This window comes from Thamnophis elegans, chromosome 7 (genome assembly GCF_009769535.1).
Source record: "Thamnophis elegans isolate rThaEle1 chromosome 7, rThaEle1.pri, whole genome shotgun sequence".
Lineage (NCBI taxonomy): Eukaryota > Metazoa > Chordata > Lepidosauria > Squamata > Colubridae > Thamnophis > Thamnophis elegans.
The window spans coordinates 76,987,276-77,010,169 of NC_045547.1; the positions used below are offsets into that span (position 1 = coordinate 76,987,276).

Below are 22,894 nucleotides of genomic sequence, written 5' to 3' on the forward strand. Positions count from 1 at the left end.
AATGCCATAAGTTATCTTTGGCTCAGAGTGTGTGTTGGTGTGGGACGAGGGGGGTCAGAAAACTCAACTATAACCCCTGCAGGTATCCCTCGATTTACGAAGGCCAAAACTGCTAAGTGAAAACATTTGTTATGTGAGTTAGGCTCCATTTTAAGTCCTTAAGTGGATGTGATAAAGGCAGGAAGGGCTCCCTTGACCTATGGATGAAAGAGACATAGTTCTTAAAACCCAGCGTCACCTATTGTGGTGAAGGTTGCATTTAGCTGGATGGATTCTGGTTCATTAACAAGAAGCCGACAGTTCTTATAGTTTTTAGTTTTCTTGCAACTTAACAGTAAATGTCTCCCTTACCCTTCAGGGTGGCACGTTCAAACTCTAATTGAAATGTCATCTCTCTTTTTTTTTTTTTGTTCAAGTTCTGACTAGTAATGAGCAATTAGAGAGAACTGTGTCAATGTCCCTAAAGTATTTTAAAATGAACTTTTTCGTTCACTGGATTTGCAAACTAGGTTTCCTCTGCAGTGTTCCAGAAAGGCGCACTGAATTCTTAGCAGCACCAGTGAATTTATTTACTAAACAGTGGATTTATTTAAAACTGAGCATTCCTGCCACTGCCTTCAGGCAATGGTCTACTACTTGGCTTTATGCAATGTGCTCTACATGGGGCTGCCCTTGAAGAGTATTCGGCGACTTCAGCTGGTCCAGAATGCGGCCGCGCGAGCGATCGTGGGTGCACCTCGTTTCACCCACGTAACACCTATTCTCCGCGAGCTGAACTGGCTGCCTGTTGATCTCCGAGTGCGCTTCAAGGTGCTACTTGTCACCTACAAAGCCCTGCATGGTATTGGATCTGGGTACTTGAGAGACCACCTACTGCCAATTACCTCCACTAGGCTGATACGATCCCATAGATTAGGCCTCCTCCGAATTCCATCAGCCGGCCAATGTCGGCTGGCAACTACCTGGAGGAGAGCCTTCTCGGTGGCTGCTCCGACCCTCTGGAACGAACTCCCCGTGGAGATTCGTACCCTCACCACCCTCCAGGCCTTCCACGTAGCCCTTAAGTCCTGGCTGTCCCGACAGGCCTGGGGCTAAAGATTTTAACCCCACTCGAATTGTATGACTGTTGTGTTTTTAATGATGTATTGTTTTTCATGTTTGTGACTGTTTGTCCTCCCTCCCCTTGAGTTGTGAGCCGCCCTGAGTCCCCCCAGGGAAAAGGGCGGCATATAAATAAAGCATCTCAATCTCAATCTCAATCTCTCATCTCTTTTGATCCTGTTGGGCTTCCACTTTCCACAATGTGTGTCTCATTCGCAAGAGGCTAATAGCCCCTGTCTTTCAATCCCATGCACTTCGGTTGCAATTTCACCCTAGTCCAGCAGCTGCATCGAGCTAGTTATCAGACTTACTTAACAACATGAAATTCAACTGTGAAGAAAGTAAGGTTCTGCATTTAGGCAAGAAAAACCAAATGCACAGGTACAGTATAGGTGGTACCTTCCTCAACAGTAACTATGAGAGGGATCTTGGAGTCCTAGTAGACAACCATTTAAATATGAGCCAGCCGTGTGCAGCAGCTGCCAAAAAAGCCAACACAATTCTAGGCTGCATAAACAGAGGGATAGAATCAAGATCACGTGAAGTATTAATACCACTTTATAATGCCTTGGTAAGGCCACACCTGGAATACGGCATCCAGTTTTGGTCGCCAGGATGTCAAAAAGATGTTGAGACTCTGGAAAAAGTGCAGAGAAGAGCAACAAAGATGATTTAGGGGACTGGAGACTGAAACATATAAAGAACTGCTGCAGAAATTGAGTATGTCTAGTTTGATGAAAAGAAGGACTAGGAGTGACATGATAACAGTGGTCCAATATCTCAGAGGTTGCCATAAAGAAGAGGGAGTCAATCTATTTTCCAAAGCACCTGAGGGCAGGACAAGAAGCAATGGGTGGAAACTAATCAAGGAGAGAAGCAACTTAGAACTAAGGAGAAGTTTCCTGACAGTTATAACAATTAATCAGTGGAACAGCTTGCCTCCAGAAGTTGTGAATGCTCCAACACTGGAAGTTTTTAAGAAGGTGTTGGATAACCATTTGTCTGAAGTGGTATAGGGTTTCCTGCCTAAGCAAGGGGTTGGACTAGAAGACCTCCAAGGTCCCTTCCAACTCTTCTCTTCTATCCTATCCTATCCTATCCTATCCTATCCTATCCTATCCTATCCTATCCTATTCTATTCTATTCTATTCTATTCTATTCTATTCTATTCTATTGGTTTGCTGTACTGGAGGTCCCAGAAAGTAGAAATCCTTTCATTCTCCTGAGACAGTTGGAACTGAAGAAGCTTCTTGGAAGAGAAACAAAAGATTTTCAAAGGTGGGGGGGGGAACCAACCCAAAAAGTTCAGTTGCTTTTTTTGGGGGGGGGGGAAAAACACACCTTTGGAATGTGTGCTCCGAAAGAAATTAGAGCCCAATTAAACGTAGGTGGAAAATCACCGGCTGGCTGTTTGACAGCATCTCACTCCAGACAGCTATTGTGAGTTTCTGAACCTGTTCCCATTATTCCGTATCTCGGGCTGCTTCGCGGCTGCTGACCTATATCAATCCTGCGAAAGAAGGCCGCGGCGGCAGTAGGGTGGTTTTCGTTAGAACTCTCTGTTCAATATGTGTCTCCAAAATCCTCTTTTCGGGTCTCCCCGGGGGAATCTCATCTCCGCAACAGCGAGCCCGAGGACAGCTTTGGCAAAGAAGAATCTGAATTAATTTTCACGGGAGAATAGGACGGAAAAAAAAAATCACATTTGATCTCCCGCTGTACAATACCACCGGCTGCCAAACCAGAAGGATTTTATCCAACGCATTCGCGGAGGGTACAAATCGTAGAAACTCAGAGTCAGTAGCAGTAACATAGTTGGAAGGGATCTTGGAGGTCATCTGGTCCAACCCCCTGCTCACGTGGGAGATCTGTACCGTGACCCGTCAAAACCGCGTTCCACAAAAGTGCGGTCGACGAAAGCACGTATGTGACGTCATCACAGCGCGATGAAAAAGATCGAAAAATTGAAATAAAAATTAAATTACAGCAAGCCGATTCACATAAAGGTAAGGGTTAGGTTTAGGGTTAGGGTTAGGATTAGGTTAAGGGTTAGCGTTAGGTTTTTCGTTAGGTTAAGGGTTAGGTTTAGGGTTAGGTTTAGGGTTAGGTTAAGGGTTAGGTTTAGGGTTAGGTTTAGGGTTAGGTTTAGGGTTAGGTTTAGGGTTAGGTTTAGGGTTAGGTTTAGGGTTAGGTTTAGGGTTAGGTTTAGGGTTAGTTTTGGGGGGGTTAGGGTAAGGTTTTCGCTTTATTTTTACATTTTCGATCTTTTTCGTCCCGCTGTGATGACGTCACATACGCGCTTTCATTGACCGCGCTTTTGTCTACCGCGGTTTTGTGGTGGAACCGATCTGTACTAGGGATTCAACTGAGACCTGTGGGTTTTTTCACCGGGACAAGAGAATAAGAACAAAGCATTCACAGTTTGCCTTGAGTCGTGCATTGGCTTATGAAAAGCAACCTACAGCAGTGGTCAAAATTGTGGAAACCTTTTGGGGAAAGTGTATTTTCTAAAACTAGCTAATATCTTCTTTTAAATAGCAGAGAATAACTATACTTCCAGAAAGCACGTCAATTTTAACAGCATCTGTAGAAGCATAGTCTGAAATATAACACTACAAAAAGTGTATATTGTCTGTACTGTTTGTTGCAAGGAGGCAAATTGCTGGGAGGCAGAGCCAGATATTTTCCCCTTGTTTTCCTAGGTGCGTCTTATACTTCAGAGCATCTTATACTCTGAAAAATACGGTAGCCATCAAATCTCAAAAATACACTTTCCCCAAAAGGAGTCCATTAATTTTGGCCATTACTGTAGGACGCAAGTGGTGATAATTATATTGCTAAGACTTATTATAACGCAGTTGGCTAACTCAGTGGCTAAACAGTGACTCAATAACATATCAACAATTTCATTGCCAAACTGCAGGCTTCAGTTGGATTCTGCTATGGAAATGCAGCGCAAGTGTTTGGCAAGGTTCCACCACAAAACCGCGGTAGACAAAAGCGTGCTCGATGAAAGCGCGTACGTGACGTCATCACAGCGCGACGAAAACATCGCGCTGTGAGCGGTAAATTTAAAATTAAAGCAAAAACCTTACCCTAACCCCCCCAAACCTAACCCTAAACCTAACCCTAAACCTAACCCTTAACCTAACCCTAAACCTAACCCTAAACCTAACCCTTAACCTAACGCTAAACCTAACCCTAACGCTAAACGTAACCCTAAACCTAACCCTAACCCTTAACCTAACCCTAACCCTAACCCTAAACCTAACCCTTACCTTTATGTGAATCGGCTTGCTTTAATTTTATTTTAATTTCAATTTAATTTATTTTTAATTTTTTTCGTCGCGCTGCTGATGACGTCAGGTATGCGCTTTCGTCGAGCGCAGTTTTGTCTACTGCGGTTTTGACGGGTCACGGTTTGGCAGAAAGAGACCCCAGTGGGACCAAAGTATACACAAATAGGGAGGTGGGAATCACTTTTGGGAAGCAGATTTCCCACTACGGAGAAGTTTAGGGGATGAGCCCAAGTCTACAACGTACACAGCCATTCCGAAGAGAAATTACCAATAGGGTAAGATAAACTTTCCTGGATGTCTACGGGGATTCTCAGTCATCCAGGCCGTGGTTCTCCCAAAGCTGCTTTTTGTTTTTGTCAAGAGGCAACTGGATTTCCTGTTTTTTTCTTTGAAGATGTTTCGCTTCTCATCCAAGAAGCTTCCTTGGTTCAGAACTGAAGAAGCTTCTTGGATGAGAGATGAAACGTCTTCAAAGAAAAAGCAGAAAGCCCAATTGCCTCTTATTATCTGGGGAGGTCTTATTTTCGGGGAAACAGGGTACTGGTAAGAGATCCAAAGGTTTATGCTATTCTCACTTAGAATAAAATTGGAAGGGACCTTGGAGGTCTTGTAGTCCAATCCCCTGCTCAGGCAGGAAACCCTACACCACTTCAGTCAAATGGTTGTCCAATCTCTTCTTACAAACTTCCAGTGTTGGAGCATTCACATCTTCTGGAGGCAAGTTGTTCCACTGGTTGATTGTTCTAACTGTCAGGAAATTTCTCCTTAGTTCTAAGTTGCTTCCCTCCTTGATTAGTTCCCACCCATTGCTTCTAGTTCTACCCTCAGTTGCTTTGGGGAATAGTTTGACTCCCTCTTCTTTGTGGCAACCCCTGAAATATTGGAACACTGCTATCATGTCTCCCCTAGTCCTTCTTTTCATTAAACTAGACATATCCAATTCCTGCAACCGTTCTTCATATGTTTTAGCCTCCAGTCCCCTAATCATCTTTGTTGCTCTTCTCTGCACTCTTTCTAGAGTCTCCACATCTTTTCTACATCATGGCAACCAAAACTGAATGCAGTATTCCAAGTGTGGCCTTACCAAGGCCTTATAAAGTGGCATTAACACTTCACGTGATCTTGATTCTATCCCTCTGTTTATGCAGCCTAGAACTGTGTTGGCTTTTTTGGCAGCTGCTGCACACAGCTGGCTCATATTTAAGTGATTGTCCACTAGGACTCCAAGATCTCTCTTGCAGTTACTATTAGTGGTCCCAGATTCCACCTATTCTCTAGCTGTGGCAACCAAAACTGGATGCAGTATCCCGAGGGTAGCCTTACCAAGTGGTTTCAGCTTAAGTCCACCCTCAAACTCCCGTAGGACACCGTTCTGGGTGTTGTTACCAAAACACTCGGCCTGCTCGACCGATTACCTCATGGATGCCAAAATGAGCATACGAATCAAAGTAATAATCCCTCGACGTCATTTCTTCTGGATTCAGGAGTTTCGCTAGCTTGCCTCGCCCGGGACAACTTGGCGCCAGTGGAGTTTGAATGGCAGGCGGGACAGGATTCGGCATGACGACAGGCTGGAGAGGCTTGGGGGTGCCGCTGTACACCTGAAAGACATCACGAGGAAAGTAAATAGTCATCGCATTTTTACGCCCACACGCCCTTCGCTTCTGCACTTTCAATATTTGCTTTTCTTTCCATTCATGTTTTTAGGTGTTTGAGGGTCTTACTTTTTACCAGCTCAGACGCCTTTTCATCCTGTTTTGGTCTCTTTAAATTAGGACAAGAAGGAATAGATGGAAACTAATCAAGGAGAGAAGCAACCTAGAACTAAGGAGAAATTTCCTGACAGTGAGAACAATTAACCAGTGGAACAACTTGCCTCCAGAAATTGTGAATGCTCCAACACTGGAAGTTTTTAAGAAGATGTTGGATAACCATTTGTCTGAAGTGGTGTAGGGTTTCCTGCCTAGGCAGGGGGTTGGACAAGAGGACCTCCAAGGTCCCTTCCAACTCCATTATTCCATTCCATTCTGTATAAAAGCAGGTAAATATCTATTCTATTATTCTATTCTATTCTATTTTTCTGTTCTGTTCCGTCCTGTCCTGTTCTATTCTATTCTATTATTCTATTCTATTCTATTTTTCTGTCCTATTGTATTTTATTATTCTATTCTATCCTATTCCATTCCATTCCATTCCTTATTTTCTTTTCTATTCTATTCTATTCCATTCCATATATTCTATTCTATTCTATTCTATTCTATTCTATTCTATTCTATTCTATTCTATTCTATTCTATTATATTATTATATTATATTATATTATATTATATTATATTGTAACAGGTACTCCTTGACTTAATGACCACAACTGATCAAAACTTCTGTTATTAAGGAGATATCAGTTAATAGCACTTAACAAGAGCGCTTAGACTTATATACCGCTTCGTAGTGCTTTACAGCCCTCAGCCTATTTGCCCCCAACAATCTGGGTCCTCATTTTACCCACCTCGGAAGGATGGAAAGCTGAATCAACCTTGAGCCCATCAGGATTGAACTGCTGGCAGTCGGCAGAGTCAGCCTGCAATACTGCATTCCAACCACTGCACCACCACAGCTCTTAAGCTAAGTGAGCATTAAGTGAGCCCATTTTACAGCCGTTCTTGCTGCAGTTATTAAAGGAATCATTGCAGTTGTCGTTAGTAACACGTTGTAAAGTGAGTCTGACTTTGCTGGTCAGAAAGTCGCAAAAGGGGGGCCATGTGACTCCGGGACATTGCGGCCATCATAAATATGAATCAGTTGCCAAGAGTTTGAATTTTGATCGTGTGACCGTCGTAAAGGCACTGAAGATACGACGGCACTGGAAAAAAAGTCACTTATGACCGTTTTTCACACTTTGTGACCGTTGCAGCATCTCCACGGCCATGTGATCAAAATTCAGCGTCTTGGCAACTGACTAAATCAGGGGTCGGCAACCTTAAACCCTCAAAGAGCCATTTGGACCCGTTTCCCACGGGAAAGAAAACACCGGGAGCCACAAAACCCTTCCTGTGCCTGACTATTTCCTGAGCGGCCACAGAACTAGCATATGTCCTTGAATTTAACGTTCTGTTTCCTCAGTGGTGGGTTTCAAAAATTTTTCGAACCTACTCTGTGGGTGTGGCCTCTTTTGTGGGAGTGGCTTGCTGGCCATGTGACCTGGTGGGAGTGGCTTGCCGGCCATGTGTTCTCTCTCTCTCTCTCTCTCTCTCTCTCTCTCTCTCTCTTTCCTTCCTTTTGTCTCTCTGTCCCTTTTTCCTTTTTTCTTTCATCTCTCTCTCTCACTTTTTCTTTCTTTCTTTTTTTCTTTCTTTCTTTCTTTCTTCCTTTCTTTCTTTCTCTCTCTGTGTGAGTCTGTGTGTGTGTGTGTGTGTGTGTGTGTGTGTGTGTGACTTCTGAAACTTTTCTTGGATTTATCCATGGTTGACTTACAGAGTGGTCGAAAAGCTCAATAAATCACGTGGCAGTGGGTATCACACATTGGCGGTTGTGAGCGACAGGGAGCCGCAGCAGAGGGATGAAAGAGCCACATGCGGCTCCGGAGCCGTAGGTTGCTGACCCCTGAACTAAATGAACCATTGTAAGTCAAGGGCTATGGGTAATGTTCCAGATATCCTGGCACCTTCACTGCCTCTCTCGCTGAAGCCTGCCAAAAAAAATCTGGCCACTCTCCTGCCCTGGGGCTTATACAACCTCACTCAAATGGAGAAATGGTCCATTATGGTTGTTAACAGCATCTTTAATTGCTTTTATATCTCTCTTGCATTTCCGGGACCTGGAGGATGACATCTTTCTCGGGAGCTGCTCAAACCATCCTCCTTTCTCCAGTAAAGTTTTCTTGGGCACCGTCCAAAGAAACAATAAATCAGCCTTTTGTCAATATCTAAAACAGGAAAGCGGCAAATTGGTTTGGGCTGCCTACGTGGGAGCAACAATAGCCCTGAAAATATTAAGTGCAAAATGAGTGGGGTGGCTAGATAAATTCAACGGATAAAGGAATAACAGAATGACAGAATGAACAGAATTGGAAGGGACCTTGGAGGTCTTCTAGTCCAGTGGTCTCCAACCTTGGCAACTTTAAGACCTGTGGACTTCAACTCCCAGAGTTCCTCAGCCAGCTGGCTGAGGAACTCTGGGAGTTGAAGTCCACAGGTCTTAAAGTTGCCAAGGTTGGAGACCACTATTCTAGTCCAACCCGTTGATCAAGCAGGAAACCTTATACCATTTCAGACAAGTGGCTGTCTAGTTTCTTCTTTTTAAAAAAATATATTTTTATTCTTTTTTAAACGAAACGACACATGCAAAACAAGAGCAAGGAAAAAAAAAACTTTCCTCCATTTCATCAAGCATGTTGTTTGGTTACAAGTTTTTGTGCATCAATTCTTAAGATTAAGAATAACATCACTGGTTTTGCATTAAACACAACTGAATATTTCACTGTCATTGAACATTATGTGTTCAAATTACCATTAATATTCTTTCATTTGTAACAATCCTTATTTCCTTAAATTCATAATTATCTATCAAATAACAATCAGTCTTTAAAGTATTGTAGTGTCACCTATCTCTAAGGAGGAAAAGCGAAGAATAGAACAGGATTCCCATTAATTTATAACATACATTCATATTTTCAATGGACCATAATGTCACCAATTGTCCCATTATTAATTATTAATCCATATACTGGTGAAGTATTTCAATTCATGTATATATCAATTGTTCCTTACATTATCACTCATCTGTTTAATATACAAAGATCTTTCTAATATAAAAGGGTCACTACATACAATTATACCAAGGTGTTCAAATCATCCCATTCTTATACATTAAAATCATTATCGTACTTTATATATCATGTGAATAGTACTCTATTTCCTAGCAAGAAAAGAAAAAACAAAAATCTACTACAACATAAGTAAACAATTTCATTCCCAGGTTTCAGTCTCTTAAAAACATCCAGTGATGGGCAACCCCCCCCCCCTCACTATTTAGAGCCGAGGTGGCGCAGTGGTTAGAGTGCAGCACTGCAGGCTACTTCAGCTGACTGCAGTTCTGCAGTTCGGCGGTTCAAATCTCACCGGCTCAGGGTTGACTCAGCCTTCCATCCTTCCGAGGTGGGTGAAATGAGGACCCGGATTGTTGTTGGGGGCATTATGCTGACTCTGTAAACCGCTTAGAGAGGGCTGAAAGCCCTGTGAAGCGGTATATAAGTCTAACTGCTATTGCTATTGCTATTTCTGAAGGCAAAGTTATTCCACTGGTTGATGGTCCTCACTGTTAGGAAATTTCTTAGTTCTGTGTTGCGTCTCTCCTTGACTATTTCCCATCCATTGTTTTTGTTTTGTCCTGCATTCTGGCGATTTGGAACACAGGTTGACCCAGGGGTGGGTTCCTGTGGGCATTGCAACCGGTTTGGGGCCCAAAAATTTTTTGCGCATACAAGATGCCCATTCTGCGCCCATGTGCTTTTGCACCTAAAAAGGTCTGTGCATGCACACGACGTTTAAAAGGGGGGGGGGAATTACATTTTTTCAATGAGGATTGTTCTGCACATGTGCAGAACAGAAAATCAAGATGGCGGCCCCGAGGATAGAACCGGTTCGGGCCCATGTCTGGCCGAGTAATACCTACTCGGCCCAACTGGGCTGAACCCGTAGGAACCCACTTCTGGGTTGACCCCCTTGTCTTTGTAGCAGCAACTCAAATATTGGAACCTCACTGTCAAATCATCCTTCTTTTCATTAAACTAGACATACCCAGTTCCTACTTAAAGTTAACTCATTGTGGCATCCCCTCAAATATTGGAACACTGCTATCATGTCACTCCTAGCCCTTCTTTTCACTAGATTAAGGTAAAGGTAAAGGTTCCCCTCACACATATGTGCTAGTCATTCCTGACTGTAGGGGGCAATGCTCATCTCTGTTTCAAAGCCAAAGAGCCAGCGCTGTCCGAAGACGTCTCTGTGATCATGTGGCCAGCATGATTAAACGCCAAAGGCACACGGAACGCTGTTGCCTTCCCACCAAAGGTGGTTCCTATTTTTCTACTTGCATTTTTTACGTGCTTTCAAACTGCTAGGTTGGCAGAAGCTGGGACAAGTCATGGGAGCTCGCTCTGTTATGCAGCGCTAGGGATTCGAACCACCGAACTGCTGATCTTTCTGATCGACAAGCTCAGTGCCTTAGCCACTGAGCCACCGCATCCCTCATTAAGCTAGACATACCCAATTCCTACACAAGGTTGTCTACTTGTGGCAGCCCCTCAAATATTGGAAGACTGCTATCATGTCACCCTCTAGTCCTTCTTTCCACAAGACAATTCCTGCAGCTGTTCTTCATACATTTTGGTCTCCAAGCTCTTAATCATCTTTGTTGCTCTTCTCTGCCCTCTTTTCAGAGTCTCAACGTCTTTTTATTACAATCTGTTTAGCAAAACTGGATGCAATATTCCAGGTGTGGTCTTGCTTACCAATTACTACATTTCTGCTTTCTATCTAGCTCCCTGTAACTCAACTGTGGGAATGCTCAAGAAATGTTTGATATGTAGGAGCCAAATGACATCCAGCCCTATAAATCTCTTCTACAGGATGAAGGGAGGTGGGCAGGATGCCAGCTGGCCAGATGTTTGCTCTCTCTCTGGAGCATAATGAAGGCCCTGAAATAATTTATGGACAACAATTTGCAGATCCATCCTCACCTGGAGCTGTCCTCTCTTCTCTAAAAAAGAAGAGACAGAAGGAGTTAGATCCCCATGAATCTAACTCCTGGCTGTTGGTCTCAGAACTTTTGAGATTTTTGTAGCGTTTCCAGATTTCCCAAACTAGATTTCGAGGGACCTCACAATTTTAACAGAAGAGGGAGACAGGATTCCTTTTCTTTTTTCTTTTTTTTGGGGGGAAGAAAGTTTTATTTTTCTCTCTCTCATAAATACATTCACAAATGTACATTCTCATAAGCACTATTAATATGTAGGTGTTATCTTTTAACCTTTATCACAATTCAATGAAGAATTTAAAAATATGAGTGAGGTAGCTTTCGCTGCCACCCCATACATCAGAGGTGGGTTCCTCCCGGTTCGCACCAGTTCAGTAGAACCGGTTCGTCAAATCTACCGAACCGGTTAGAAGAGGTTCCACCAGTGGACCCGGAAAGCAGGCCACACCTACAGAAGAGGTTCCCAAAAATTTTGAAACCCACCACTGCCATACATCCATCTTATTTTACAACAGCCTTATTTCTTCTCTCTCCTTTCCTCCCAACCTCCCTTTTCTATCTTCTTTCCTCGTCTCCTTTCTCTTTCCTTCTTTCCCTCCTTCTCCCCCACTCATCCTCTCTTCTCCCCCTTCCTACCCTAACTCCTACTCTTCCAACCCCTCCCTTACCTCCTCTCCTTTTCCCTTTCTTCTTTCCCTCTCCTTTCTCCTTCCTTCTGTTGTTGTATTTACTTATTTTCTTTTTCATTCTGGTGGATTTTTGGTGTGGGATTCAAGCAAATCCCGTTCTATATTTACATAAAAATCAATTCCCCCTTCCACATTTTATTTTCAGTGTAATTGTTCCCCATACATACGTCATCTTTTAACTGTGTATTTGTATATTAATACTTTTCTATTTTTCCCTTCCCTTTGTTTAGAAGTGCGTCGCCTGGGTTACTCAATCGATAATCTTTTATTCATATTCCTTTTCTAGCCAATCATAAAATCGCACCCGTGTCCTGAAGTGCAACGATTCCACTTTATCCTTTATTCGCAAAGTTAACCAAGACAGGATTCCTTTATCACCATGAAATTGATCAAACCTGTAGGAGGAGAGCCAAAAGTTTATGCATTTTCTTTTATTAAAAAAAACTGGGTTAGAAAAGATGCCACCAAAATTGATTTTAGGATTACACAGGAACGACCCCAGCGCGCATATGCGCACGACCAGTGCTTCCCCAATTTTATTTTTATTTTTTATTCTCTTACATGGCATTTTAAGTATACACCCACATAGTTGTTATTCTTCTAGACATTTATCATTCTTATACATTTATTATTTCATTTAGTAGGTTATAATATACGATTTGGGTGGCTTTATTTACCATCCCTTCCTCCTGTTATAACACCACCTTATTTTCCTTTTCTTTTCTCCTTCCCTCCCTTCTCTACTTTCTTCCTTCTTCCTCTCCTTCCCCTTCCTTCTTCCCTTGCCTTTCTCCCGCTCCTCCTCTTCCTCTTCCCCTTCCTACCCTCTCTCCTTCTCTTCCTCTCCCTTCCACCCTCCTCTCTTTGCCTCTTTCTCCTTTCCCCCGTCTTCCTTTCATTTTCTCATCCTCTCTCCCTTTCTTTTTCTATTGTTGTAGGTGTTTCTTTCAAATCTCAGTTTATATTTCCTTGGGGTGGTATTTCCACAGACCCAAATATAATTTGATATCATTTTCTTATTCCCTTACCTTCACTAATCTATCCTAGCTATATTTTCCTCCCCTTTATATCTCGCTTTTGGCTGTATATTTATATATTTAATATTTTCTTTTCTGTTTTCCCCTTCTTCCCCTCCTTTTCCATTTAACAGTGCCTCATCTGAGTTCTATATCTTCTCCCTATTTTCATTTCTAGTTTCCTTTCTCTAGCCAATCATAGAATCTTCCCCATGTCTTGAAGTACTCCAATTCCTCTTTATCCTTTATTTTCATAATCAACCTATTCATCTCTGCACAATCTAATATCTTTTTTATTATCTCTTCATCTGTTGTAGCTTATTTGATTTCCAATTTTGGGCAAATACAATTCTTGCTGCTGTAGTTACGTGTATAATCAAATAGGTATCCTCTTTCTTGAATTTCTCTGGGATAGTACCTAATAAGAATATCTCTGGTCTAAATTCCATTTCTTGTTGTAACATTTTCTTTAACCATACTCTTATCTTAGTCCAAAATTCCCTTGCTTCTGCACATGTCCACCAGATATGATAATGGGAGCCTATTGTTTGTTGACACTTCCAACAATTCATTGATTTGTCTTTAGACATGTTTGCTAATTTTCCAGGTGTCATGTGCCATCTATAAACCATTTTGTATAAGTTTTCTTTATAGGCCGCTGACATGATTAATTTATATTTCCTTTCCCATAGTTGTTGCCACTTTTCTAGCTCAATCGTGTGGCCAAAATTCTTTGCCCAAGTTAACATTGTATCTTTAAGCTAGTTCTTAATAGGTAGCTATTTAGTTTCTTAATCGTGACCCGACAAATGCGCGCACGACAAAAGCACGCTGACAAAACTGCGGCGAGAAAACAGTGAGAGTTCAAGAACAGACTTCCGGTTTGCTCGTAGGGCTGGTTTTAGCCCTCCAGAGCCTCCAGGGGCCTTCAGAAGACTTCCCTGAAGGCTCTGGAGGGTAAAAACGCCCCTACGAGACTTCCGGTTTGCTCTTAGGGTCGTTGCTTGCCCTCCGGAGCCTTCAGGGGAGCCTCTTGAAGGCTCCGGAGGGCTAAAACCGGTCCAACGAGCAAACTGGAAGTACGTTCCTGAACTTCCGGTTTGCCTGTAGAGGCAGTTTTTCGTGCTCCGGAGGCTTCAGGGTGAAAAATGGTCTCAAAAGAAGGCTGAAGTCAGTTGGCCAGCTGACAGGGCAACACCTCATGTGCCCGGACCAATGACTCCGCGTGCCACCTGTGGCACACGTGCGTTAGGTCCGCCATCCCGGGCATAGAGCCATGGTGGGGGGATCACCCGCAATTTCCACTACTGGTTCAGGCAAACCAGCCCGAAACCGGCTGAATACTACCTCTGGTAACATGGTTGTTAAGTGAATCTGTCTTCCCCTTTGACTTTGCTTGTCAGAAGGTTGCGAAAGGAAATTCCAATGGTCATCAATAGGAGTTAAGGGCCGAGGCTCTGGATTTTGATCACATGACCGCGGGGATGTTGCTGCAAAGGTTGTAACTGGGGAAAAACGGCCGTTAAGCCACTTTTTCATTGTTTCGTAACTGTAACAGTCACGAAATGAAAGGTGGCAAGTTGAGAAATACCTGTAACAACTATCTGTGTTTGTAGTTATAACAAAGAGGATCGGTTGCAATTATGGGGTTTGTTACAGGGGGGAAAAGAAAAAGTATTAGAGAAAATAAAACACATAAGCACAAAATCCGAAGTATTGCCACAGATTAAACTAGTCCTTGTCCTCAGTTAGCACTTGAATTCCCCATTTAGGAAATGAGAGATTAAAAAAATAAAATCTCCATAAACCTGAATTGATCGCCGGCCACTCTCTTTCTGTCAATTGATCCAACACAAACTCCCATCCCTGGGGGAGAGCCCTACCCTCGCCCCCTTCTTGCCAAACGCAGATTTAATTGTGTCCTAGCGATAGCCATTCAGTAATTTTACTCCTAGTTTCTCCCCACAAGGCTTCTGTGTGCTGACCAGCTAGAGAAATCTGTTCTAGCAGTCTGCAGCATCTGCCAAAAAAGCCAACACAGTTCTAGGTCGCATAAACAGAGTGATAGAATCAAGATCCCGTGAAGTGTTAATGCCACTTTATAATGCCTTGGTAAGGCCACACTTGGAATACGGCATTCAGTTTTGGTCGCCACAATGTAGAAAAGATGTGGAGACTCTGGAAAGAGTGCAGAGAAGAGCAACAAAGAGGATTAGGCTAAAAAATATGAAGAACAATTGCAGGAACTGGGTAGGTCTAGTTTAATGAAAAGAAGAACTAGGGGAGACATGATAGCAGTGTTTCAATATCTCAGGGGCTGCCACAAAGAAGAAGGAGTCGAGCTATTCTCCAAAGCACCTGAGGGAAGGACAAGAAACAATGGATGGAAATTAATCAAGGAGAGAAGGAACTTAGAACTAAGGAGAAATTTCCTGACGGGGAGAACAATTGAACGGTGGACCAACTTGCCTCCAGAAGTTGTGAATGCTCCAACACTGGAAGTTTTTAAGAAGATGTTGGATAACCATTTGTCTGAAGTGGTGTAGGTTTTCTTGCCTAAGCAGGGAGTTGGACTAGAAGACCATCAAGGTCCCTTCCAACTCTGTTATTCTATTCTATTCTAACTAAGGAGAGAAGCAACCGAGAACTAAGGAGAAATTTCCTGACAGAACAATTAATCAGTGGAACAACTTGCCTCTAGAAATTATGAATGCTCCAACACTGGAAGTTTTTAAGAAGATGTTGGATAGCCATTTGTCTGAGGTGTTGTAGGGTTTCCTGCCTAGGCAGGGGGTTGGACTACAAGACCTCCAAGGTCCCTTCCAATTCTGTTTTCCTATGCTGTTATGATATGGATCCACAATGGTGTTGTGATCACACTTGAAGATACAAATTTCAACAAAGATTATTTGTAGCTGAGGATTGTTGGTACAGGAAGTACTTGACTTATAACTACAATTGAGCCCCATTTTTTTGTTCCTAAGTGCTTCCCCATTTGATTTTGCTGCTTCCCCATTGATTTTGCATGTCAAAAAGTTATTCTATTCTATTCTATTCTAAACCGCCGCCCCCCCCCCCCCAATTTGGCAGCACAATAACGTTTGACGTCAAATCAGAGTTCAAGCCAGTCTGCTGCTTTTGGCCACACACTGCCAATTTACAACAGCAAAACATTCATTTCGGCAAGGTGACAACCTGTTAACACAACTTTTTAATCTCGTTTTCGGAAGAGATGGGTCATGAATATCGAAATTTTCATGAGCCAGTTTTCTGGTCGGGCTTTGGCTAGAAACACAGGAAAGGGCTGAAAGGGTAGCCTTGTTGCCGTATTTACCCACCAGTCTCTCTCCAAAGAGCCGAAAGGTTTAAACCAAACTGCCTTTTCTGGTTGCTAGGTAATATTCTTCCTTCCCCTCGCGAGTCACAACATAGTAATTAGACTTTTCTGTTCAAATACAACATGGACATTATCCTCTGTTGGAATTTTTCCAAGCGTGTGAACCTATTAAAGAATCCCTTTTGCAGGAGATTTAAGATTCTTTTCAATCTAATCTTGGATTTCCAGCAGCCTTAGGTGGGTGCGGGGAGAGAACGGAGGTGTTGGGCTGAGCCTCTGATCCCGAAATGTTAGCTTGAGGGATTTGTTCCTATTCTGAGGGAAAGTGTGCTATTTTGAGGCCCTTGAAGATACATCGAGGACCTGTACACCGCAAGAGTCAAAAAGAGGGCTGTGAAAATATTTACAGATCCCTCGCATCCTGGATATAAATTATTTCAACTCCTACCCTCAAAACGAGGCAATAGCAATAGCAATAGTTAGACTTATATACCGCTTCATAGGGCTTTCAGCCCTCTCTAAGCGGTTTACAGAGTCAGCATATCACCCCCCACAGTCTGGGTCCTCATTTCACCCACCTCGGAAGGATGGAAGGCTGAGTCAACCTTGAGCCGGTGAGATTTGAACCGCCGAACTGCAGATAACAGTCAGCTGAAGTGGCCTGCAGTACTGCACCCTAACCACTGCGCCACCTCGGCTCTTGAGACTATAGAGCCGTGATGGCGAACCAATGGCATGTGTGCCACAGGTGACATGGGAGCCATTTCTTATGGCACGTGAAGCACCTGTCAGCTCCAGATGATTTGGCTTTCATTTTCGGCCATTTTTTGTCCTCTCAGCCTCCGGAGAGAGAGAAATAGCTCAACATGCAAACCGGAAGTTGGGAAACATGACGTTTCCGGTCTCCGGGAGGGACGGAAGAGGCCGTTTTATCCCTCCCCGGGCTCCTAGAAAGCATCTGGAGCATGGAGAGGGCAAAAAATGGGTTCACTGTGCCATTGTGTGCCAAAAATGGGGGGGGAGGAGTGGTTACACAGACATGTGCAGGGATTTGTGCATGCATGCGTGGGAGCTCGTGCGCATGCACGGAGGCTCACACGCATGCATGGGGGCTCATGCGCATGGGTGGAGGGAGGGTGCATAGAATTATGGGTGTGGGCACATGCACACACAACCCCTTCCCCACACTCCCCTTGCTTTTGGCACGCAATGGCAAAATAGCAATAGCAATAGCAGTTAGACTTACATACCGCTTCATAGGGCTTTCAGCCCTCTCTAAGCAGTTTACAGAGTCAGCCTATCGCCCCCACAGTCTGGGTCCACATTTCACCCACCTCGGAAGGATGGAGGGCTGAGTCAACCTTGAGCCGGTGAGATTTCAACCGCTGAACTGCAGATAACAGTCAGCTGAAGTGGCCTGCAGTACTGCACCCTAACCACTGCACTGAAGGTTAGCCATCATTGCTATAGAGCTCTGCACACCAGAACAACTGGACACAAGGACGGTTTTTCCCCGAATGCCATCACTCTGCTAAACAAATAATTCCCTCAACACTGTCAAACTATTCACTAAGGCTGCATTACTACTGCTATTAGTCTTCTCATCGTTCCTATCACCCATCTCCTCCTACTTAGGACTGTAACTTTGCGTGACCCGTCAAAACCGCGTTCCACAAAAGCGCGGTCGACGAAAGCGCGTATGTGACGTCATCACAGCGCGACGAAAAAGATCAAAAAATTGAAATAAAAATTAAATTACAGCAAGCCGATTCACATAAAGGTAAGGGTTAGGTTTAGGGTTAGGGTTAGGTTAAGGGTTAGGGTTAGGTTTAGAGCGTTAGCGTTACGTTTAGCGTTAGGTTAAGGGTTAGCGTTAGGTTTTTCGTTAGGTTAAGGGTTAGGTTTAGGGTTAGGTTAAGGGTTAGGTTTAGGGTTAGGTTAAGGGTTAGGTTTAGGGTTAGGTTTAGGGTTAGGTTTGGGGGGGTTAGGGTAAGGTTTTCGCTTTATTTTTACATTTTTCGATCTTTTTCGTCGCGCTGTGATGACGTCACATACCCGCTTTCGTCGACCACGCTTTTGTCTACCACAGTTTTGTGGTGGAACCGTAACTTTGCTGCTCATATCTTTCCGATTTATATTGATTGTGTCCTGGTATGATTTGATTGCTTACTTGTACAACTACGACTATCCTTAAGTGTTGTACCTTATGATTCCCGATGAATGTCTCTTTTATTTTATGGAAACTGAGAGCATCTGCACCAGAGGCAAATTCCTTGTGTGTCTCATCACACTTGGCCAATAAAGAATTCTATGTTCTATGTTCTCTGGCTCCAATAATAATAATAAGTAATTCCGCCATGTGAAAATGCCTCGGGATACGATAGCTGGAGAAAGGTTACTGGGATTTGTTATCCTGTTCGTGATTCAATCAACTTCTGGTGTTGGTTGGCCATCTGCCCGGCCCAAAGTGCAGATGTCCCATTTTTTCACCAAGAGGCATGCCGTAATGAAGGTCAGGGTTTTGTTTTGAGGAAGGCGGGAGAAGCCGAAGCCAAATCATAAGTAAGCTGATTTTGAAGCCCTCGTAGCTCAAATATCAGAGGAGCCGTAAGAAGCACGAGAGATGACAGAGAAACACCAATCTGGGAAAGAACAAGGGCTGCAGCCAGCAAAATGGATCTATTGAGATTCATCTTCCTCTATCGATCCTGCAAAGTGCAACTTTTCATCCTTCTCGTTCTTGTATTTCTGGAACCTCACAGCTCTTTCTCTGCTGTTCCCATTTCCCCTATTTCTCTTTTGGGAAATAACAGAATAACAGAGTTAGAAGGAACCTTGGAGGTGTCAGCCTCTGCTTTGCTGTTGCTTCGGCTGCCATGAAACGGGGAGGGAGGGCATGGTATTTGGGAGGGGTTACTAATTGTGCTGGAGGAAGGTTCTGGAGCTCAGCTGCCTGTTGGACTACGCATGCGTAGGAGATTCCCGCCAGGACTAACGGCACCGACATTCCATCTTCGTGATGCCTTTTGAAGTTATCTCATACCTGACACTTGGGAGAATTATGATTGGACTGTAACTGTGATGCCAAGGGGTGGGGAATGGGTTATTCTATATATCAATCGCTTTCGCGCCTAAATAATCAGACTTCGCTTCACTATGCCTTTAATCATTTATAATTAGTAAAAGTACACTTGATTTCTACTCATGGAGTCTCGTGGTCTTCTTTCCTAATTATCTAATGGAGAGGTTCTGACAGGAGGTCTTCTAGTCAAACCCCCTGTTCAAGGAAGAGACCCAAAACTATTCCAGACAAATAGCTGTCCAATCTTTTCTTTAAGAACTTCCAGTGTTGGAGCATTCACAATTTCTGGAGGCAAGTTCTGTTCCACAGCTTAATTGTTCTCACTGTCAGGAAATTTCTCGTTAGTTCTAAGTAGCCTCTTGTTTCTTGTCCTGCTGTCAGGTGTTTTGGAGAATAGCTTGACTCCCTCTTCTTCATAAGGTAAAGGTAAAGGTTTCCCCGAACATGTGTGCTAGTCGTTCCTGACTCTAGGGGGGGCGGTGCTCATCTCTGTTTCAAAGCCAAAGAGCCAGCACTGTCCGAAGACGTCTCCGTAGTCATGTGACTGAGACACAGGATTTGTTATGAGCCATGTGAGACAGCTCGGAGTCTGGGCATGGCTTAGCTTAACTGTTCTGTGTATATAAGAGTTCATTTGTCTTTGCTTGAGGGTATTCTGAGCGAGGCTTCCCCAAAAAGCACGAAGCAGATTCCTGATCCCGACAAAACCCCTTTTATTAAACGAATGTGAATCCCTCTCATTCACATTCAGCAAAGGCCTGGCAAACAGTCTTTCAAAGGAATATTTATGACCACAGACCTTATCTATCTTGGAAAGCTGCCATCTAAATATTTCTCAAATGAGGTGTTGTGCAAGGAAAGACTGGGCACAGAGTCTCTGAGATTCACGGACAGATCTTCACACTCCTGAAATGAATCTAACGACCAAACGAATAAATTGTTTCCTGCAAAAGCCCACTCCCCTTTCGCTCCTCTTTTATTTCCCATGGGAGGGGCCAATCACCTTTCACCTGTGACTTTACTCCCAAGTTGACGCTGATTTCTGAGTTGTTCTTTTCTTCTGGCAGCTCTGCATATGTGCACACTGGGAACAGGCTCCCACTGTTCCTCTGCCTCACTGCTGTCTAGCTCCGTAGACACCTGATCACTGCCAGACAGCCTTGGCCCGATCTCTACCTCTGATGCAGAGCCCTCGTCCGAGCTTCTCCAGCTTCCAGGACTGGCCCATGCTTCTCCTCAACTTCCACACTGTGTGACTCTGCGGCCAGCTATGTGTGTCCTCACTTCTTGTCCTTGCTACTTATTCTCTCTACCACGTTGCAAGAGCTGCATGGGTATTGTATACATGCATCGTGTTTTATATTATTGTATATGAAGAAGTTTATTCTATAAATGAATCCTGCTGAATTATTTACTTGTCTGATGGCTGGATATCTACAGAGTCTGACACCTTCCATGCCTAGAGATATATAAGCTTCCAAGCTTCTTATTTTGGCAGTTAGCCTGCTCACTCCAACTTGCAAACAAGAAGGCCATATTTAGAGGGAGACTGGCCATTCCCACAAGATGCTTCCGTCCTGATTTCTGTAATAGCTATTCTTTCTGGTAAGACCAGTCTTTGATTTCCTTGCTCTTAACTTTTGGCTATGGATGAATCTGGTTGGGTTAGGGCAGTGGTTCCCAAACTTGGCAACTTTAAGACTTGTGGACTTCAACTCCCAGAATTCTCCAGCTAGCTCTTCTGGCTGGAGAACTCTGGGAGTTGAAGTCCACAAGTCTTAAAGTTGCCAAGTTTGGGAACCACTGGGTTAGGGCAGAGGTCAGCAACTTTAAACACTCAAAGAGCCTAACCGGAAGCCTCCCGTTCAATTCTGGAGCCGACCGGAAGTCTGGTTCCCCCACCATAGAGTCTCCTCCTAGCACAGCGTCCTTTTTCCTCTACCTGTCCTAACCAAAAGCTCTATCAATTGTGGAACTGACCAGTGACAGGGAGCCGCAGCAGAAGGAGGAAAGAGCCACATGCAGCTCCAGAGCCACAGGTTGCTGTCCTTGGGTTAGGGTGAAGGATGTCTCTACGTGACTGAAGACAGAAACGCTGAAATCTATTCTGGCTCTCTCAGTGGCTTGGCTTCCCCACTCTTCACATTCTTGAATGTCAGCAAATGTGATTTGTTTCCTAAATGTTATGGTTATAAATGTGGATGCTGAAGAAAATCGGTATCATGTGTCAAAAATAGTAAGAGTGGGCATTTCAAGCACTTTTGAAAGGTTGGGGGGGGAATAGCACCATAGCAACCAAGTGAAGCGATATAAGTTGCAAAGAGAAAGAAAACTAGCAGGTTCCCCCCGAAATGAAATGACCTCTTTGTTCCAGCTTTCTGCAGTTTATAAATAGCCTGAAACGTATTTTCGAAAGCACCCGGGAGGGGGTGCAAAGAATGACGCTGCCTTCAAAACCACATTCTTATTCCAATTGACTCTGATGGACAGAGATGAGTAATCTAAGGGTAGGATGATCTAAATAGGTTCAGGTCCCTCCTCTACTTTGAAACCAGTGGTTCTATCGACCACACCTCTGGAATTCGAACAGTGAATTAGGACTTACAGATGAGCAGAGGTGAGCCCCCCAAAAAAGCACCTGCCAACACTCGCCTTCCAAATGTAATATGTGCAGGGTTTTTTTTAAAGAAACAAGCGAGAAGAGAAATAAGAGGAGGAATGCATGAAAACAGTCCTTGAGTGACATACCATGGGTCGGCAACCTTAAACACTCAAAGACCCACAAAGGCCCACAAAGGTCCTAACCAGAAGCCCCCACCCCGGTTCAATTCTGGAGCTGACCAGAAGTCCGGTTCCCCCACCATAGAGTCTCTTCCTAGCGTGGCGTCCTTTTTTCCTCAACCTGTCCTAACCGAAAGCCCTATCAACTGTGGAGCTGACCGGCGACAGGGAGCTGCAGCAGAGGGAGGAAAGAGCCACATGCAGCTCCGGAGCCGCAGCTTGCTGGCCCCTGGTATATGAGTTTGGTTAATGTCCCTTCCCATTTCCTTATTCAAGTCCTTCCTGCAAAGAGTACAAGGCTAGGGAAGAATCTTAGTTAATCTTAGAAAGTGCGATTGGAAGGGGTCTTAGAGATCATCTACTCCAATCCGTTGCTCAGCGCTGGGGACCACTAAATGATACTTAACAGGGGGATCTCCAGCCCGTGTTCATAAACCCCCAGTGAGGGCAGCCCACCGTCATCCTCTAGAGACCTTTGGCCCAGTCAACACCTTGCCAATTCAGGAAGTTCTTTAGATTTTAGATTAGATTAACAGAGTTGAAAGGGACCATGTAGGTCATCTAGTCCAACTCCCTGCCCAAACAGGAGACCCTACACCATTTCTGATAAATGGCAGTCCAGTCTCTCCTTGAAAGCCTCCAGTGATGAAGCTCCCACAACTTCTGAAGGCAACTTCTGTTCCATTGGTTGATTGCTCTCCCAGTCAGAAAAATTTCTCCTTGTTGCAATGGCTTTTTATGCTGCCGCTTACTCATTATCATGCTCATGATTGAGTAGAATCCTAAATTTCCCCCCCATGCATCTTATCCCCCACCCCCAAAAAAAACAACCACATA

At 43.9% G+C, this 22,894-nt stretch overlaps 1 protein-coding gene across 1 annotated transcript in view; it reads right to left on the bottom strand.

Moving 5' to 3' along the window:
• PRMT8 (protein arginine methyltransferase 8) overlaps window positions 1-22,894 on the bottom strand; it is a 65,417-nt gene that overhangs the window by 37,128 nt on the left and 5,395 nt on the right. The window contains exon 2 of the mRNA XM_032221473.1: window positions 5,816-6,001. Coding sequence (XP_032077364.1) covers window positions 5,816-6,001 — 186 coding nt within the window. The remainder of the gene's footprint in view (window positions 1-5,815; window positions 6,002-22,894) is intronic.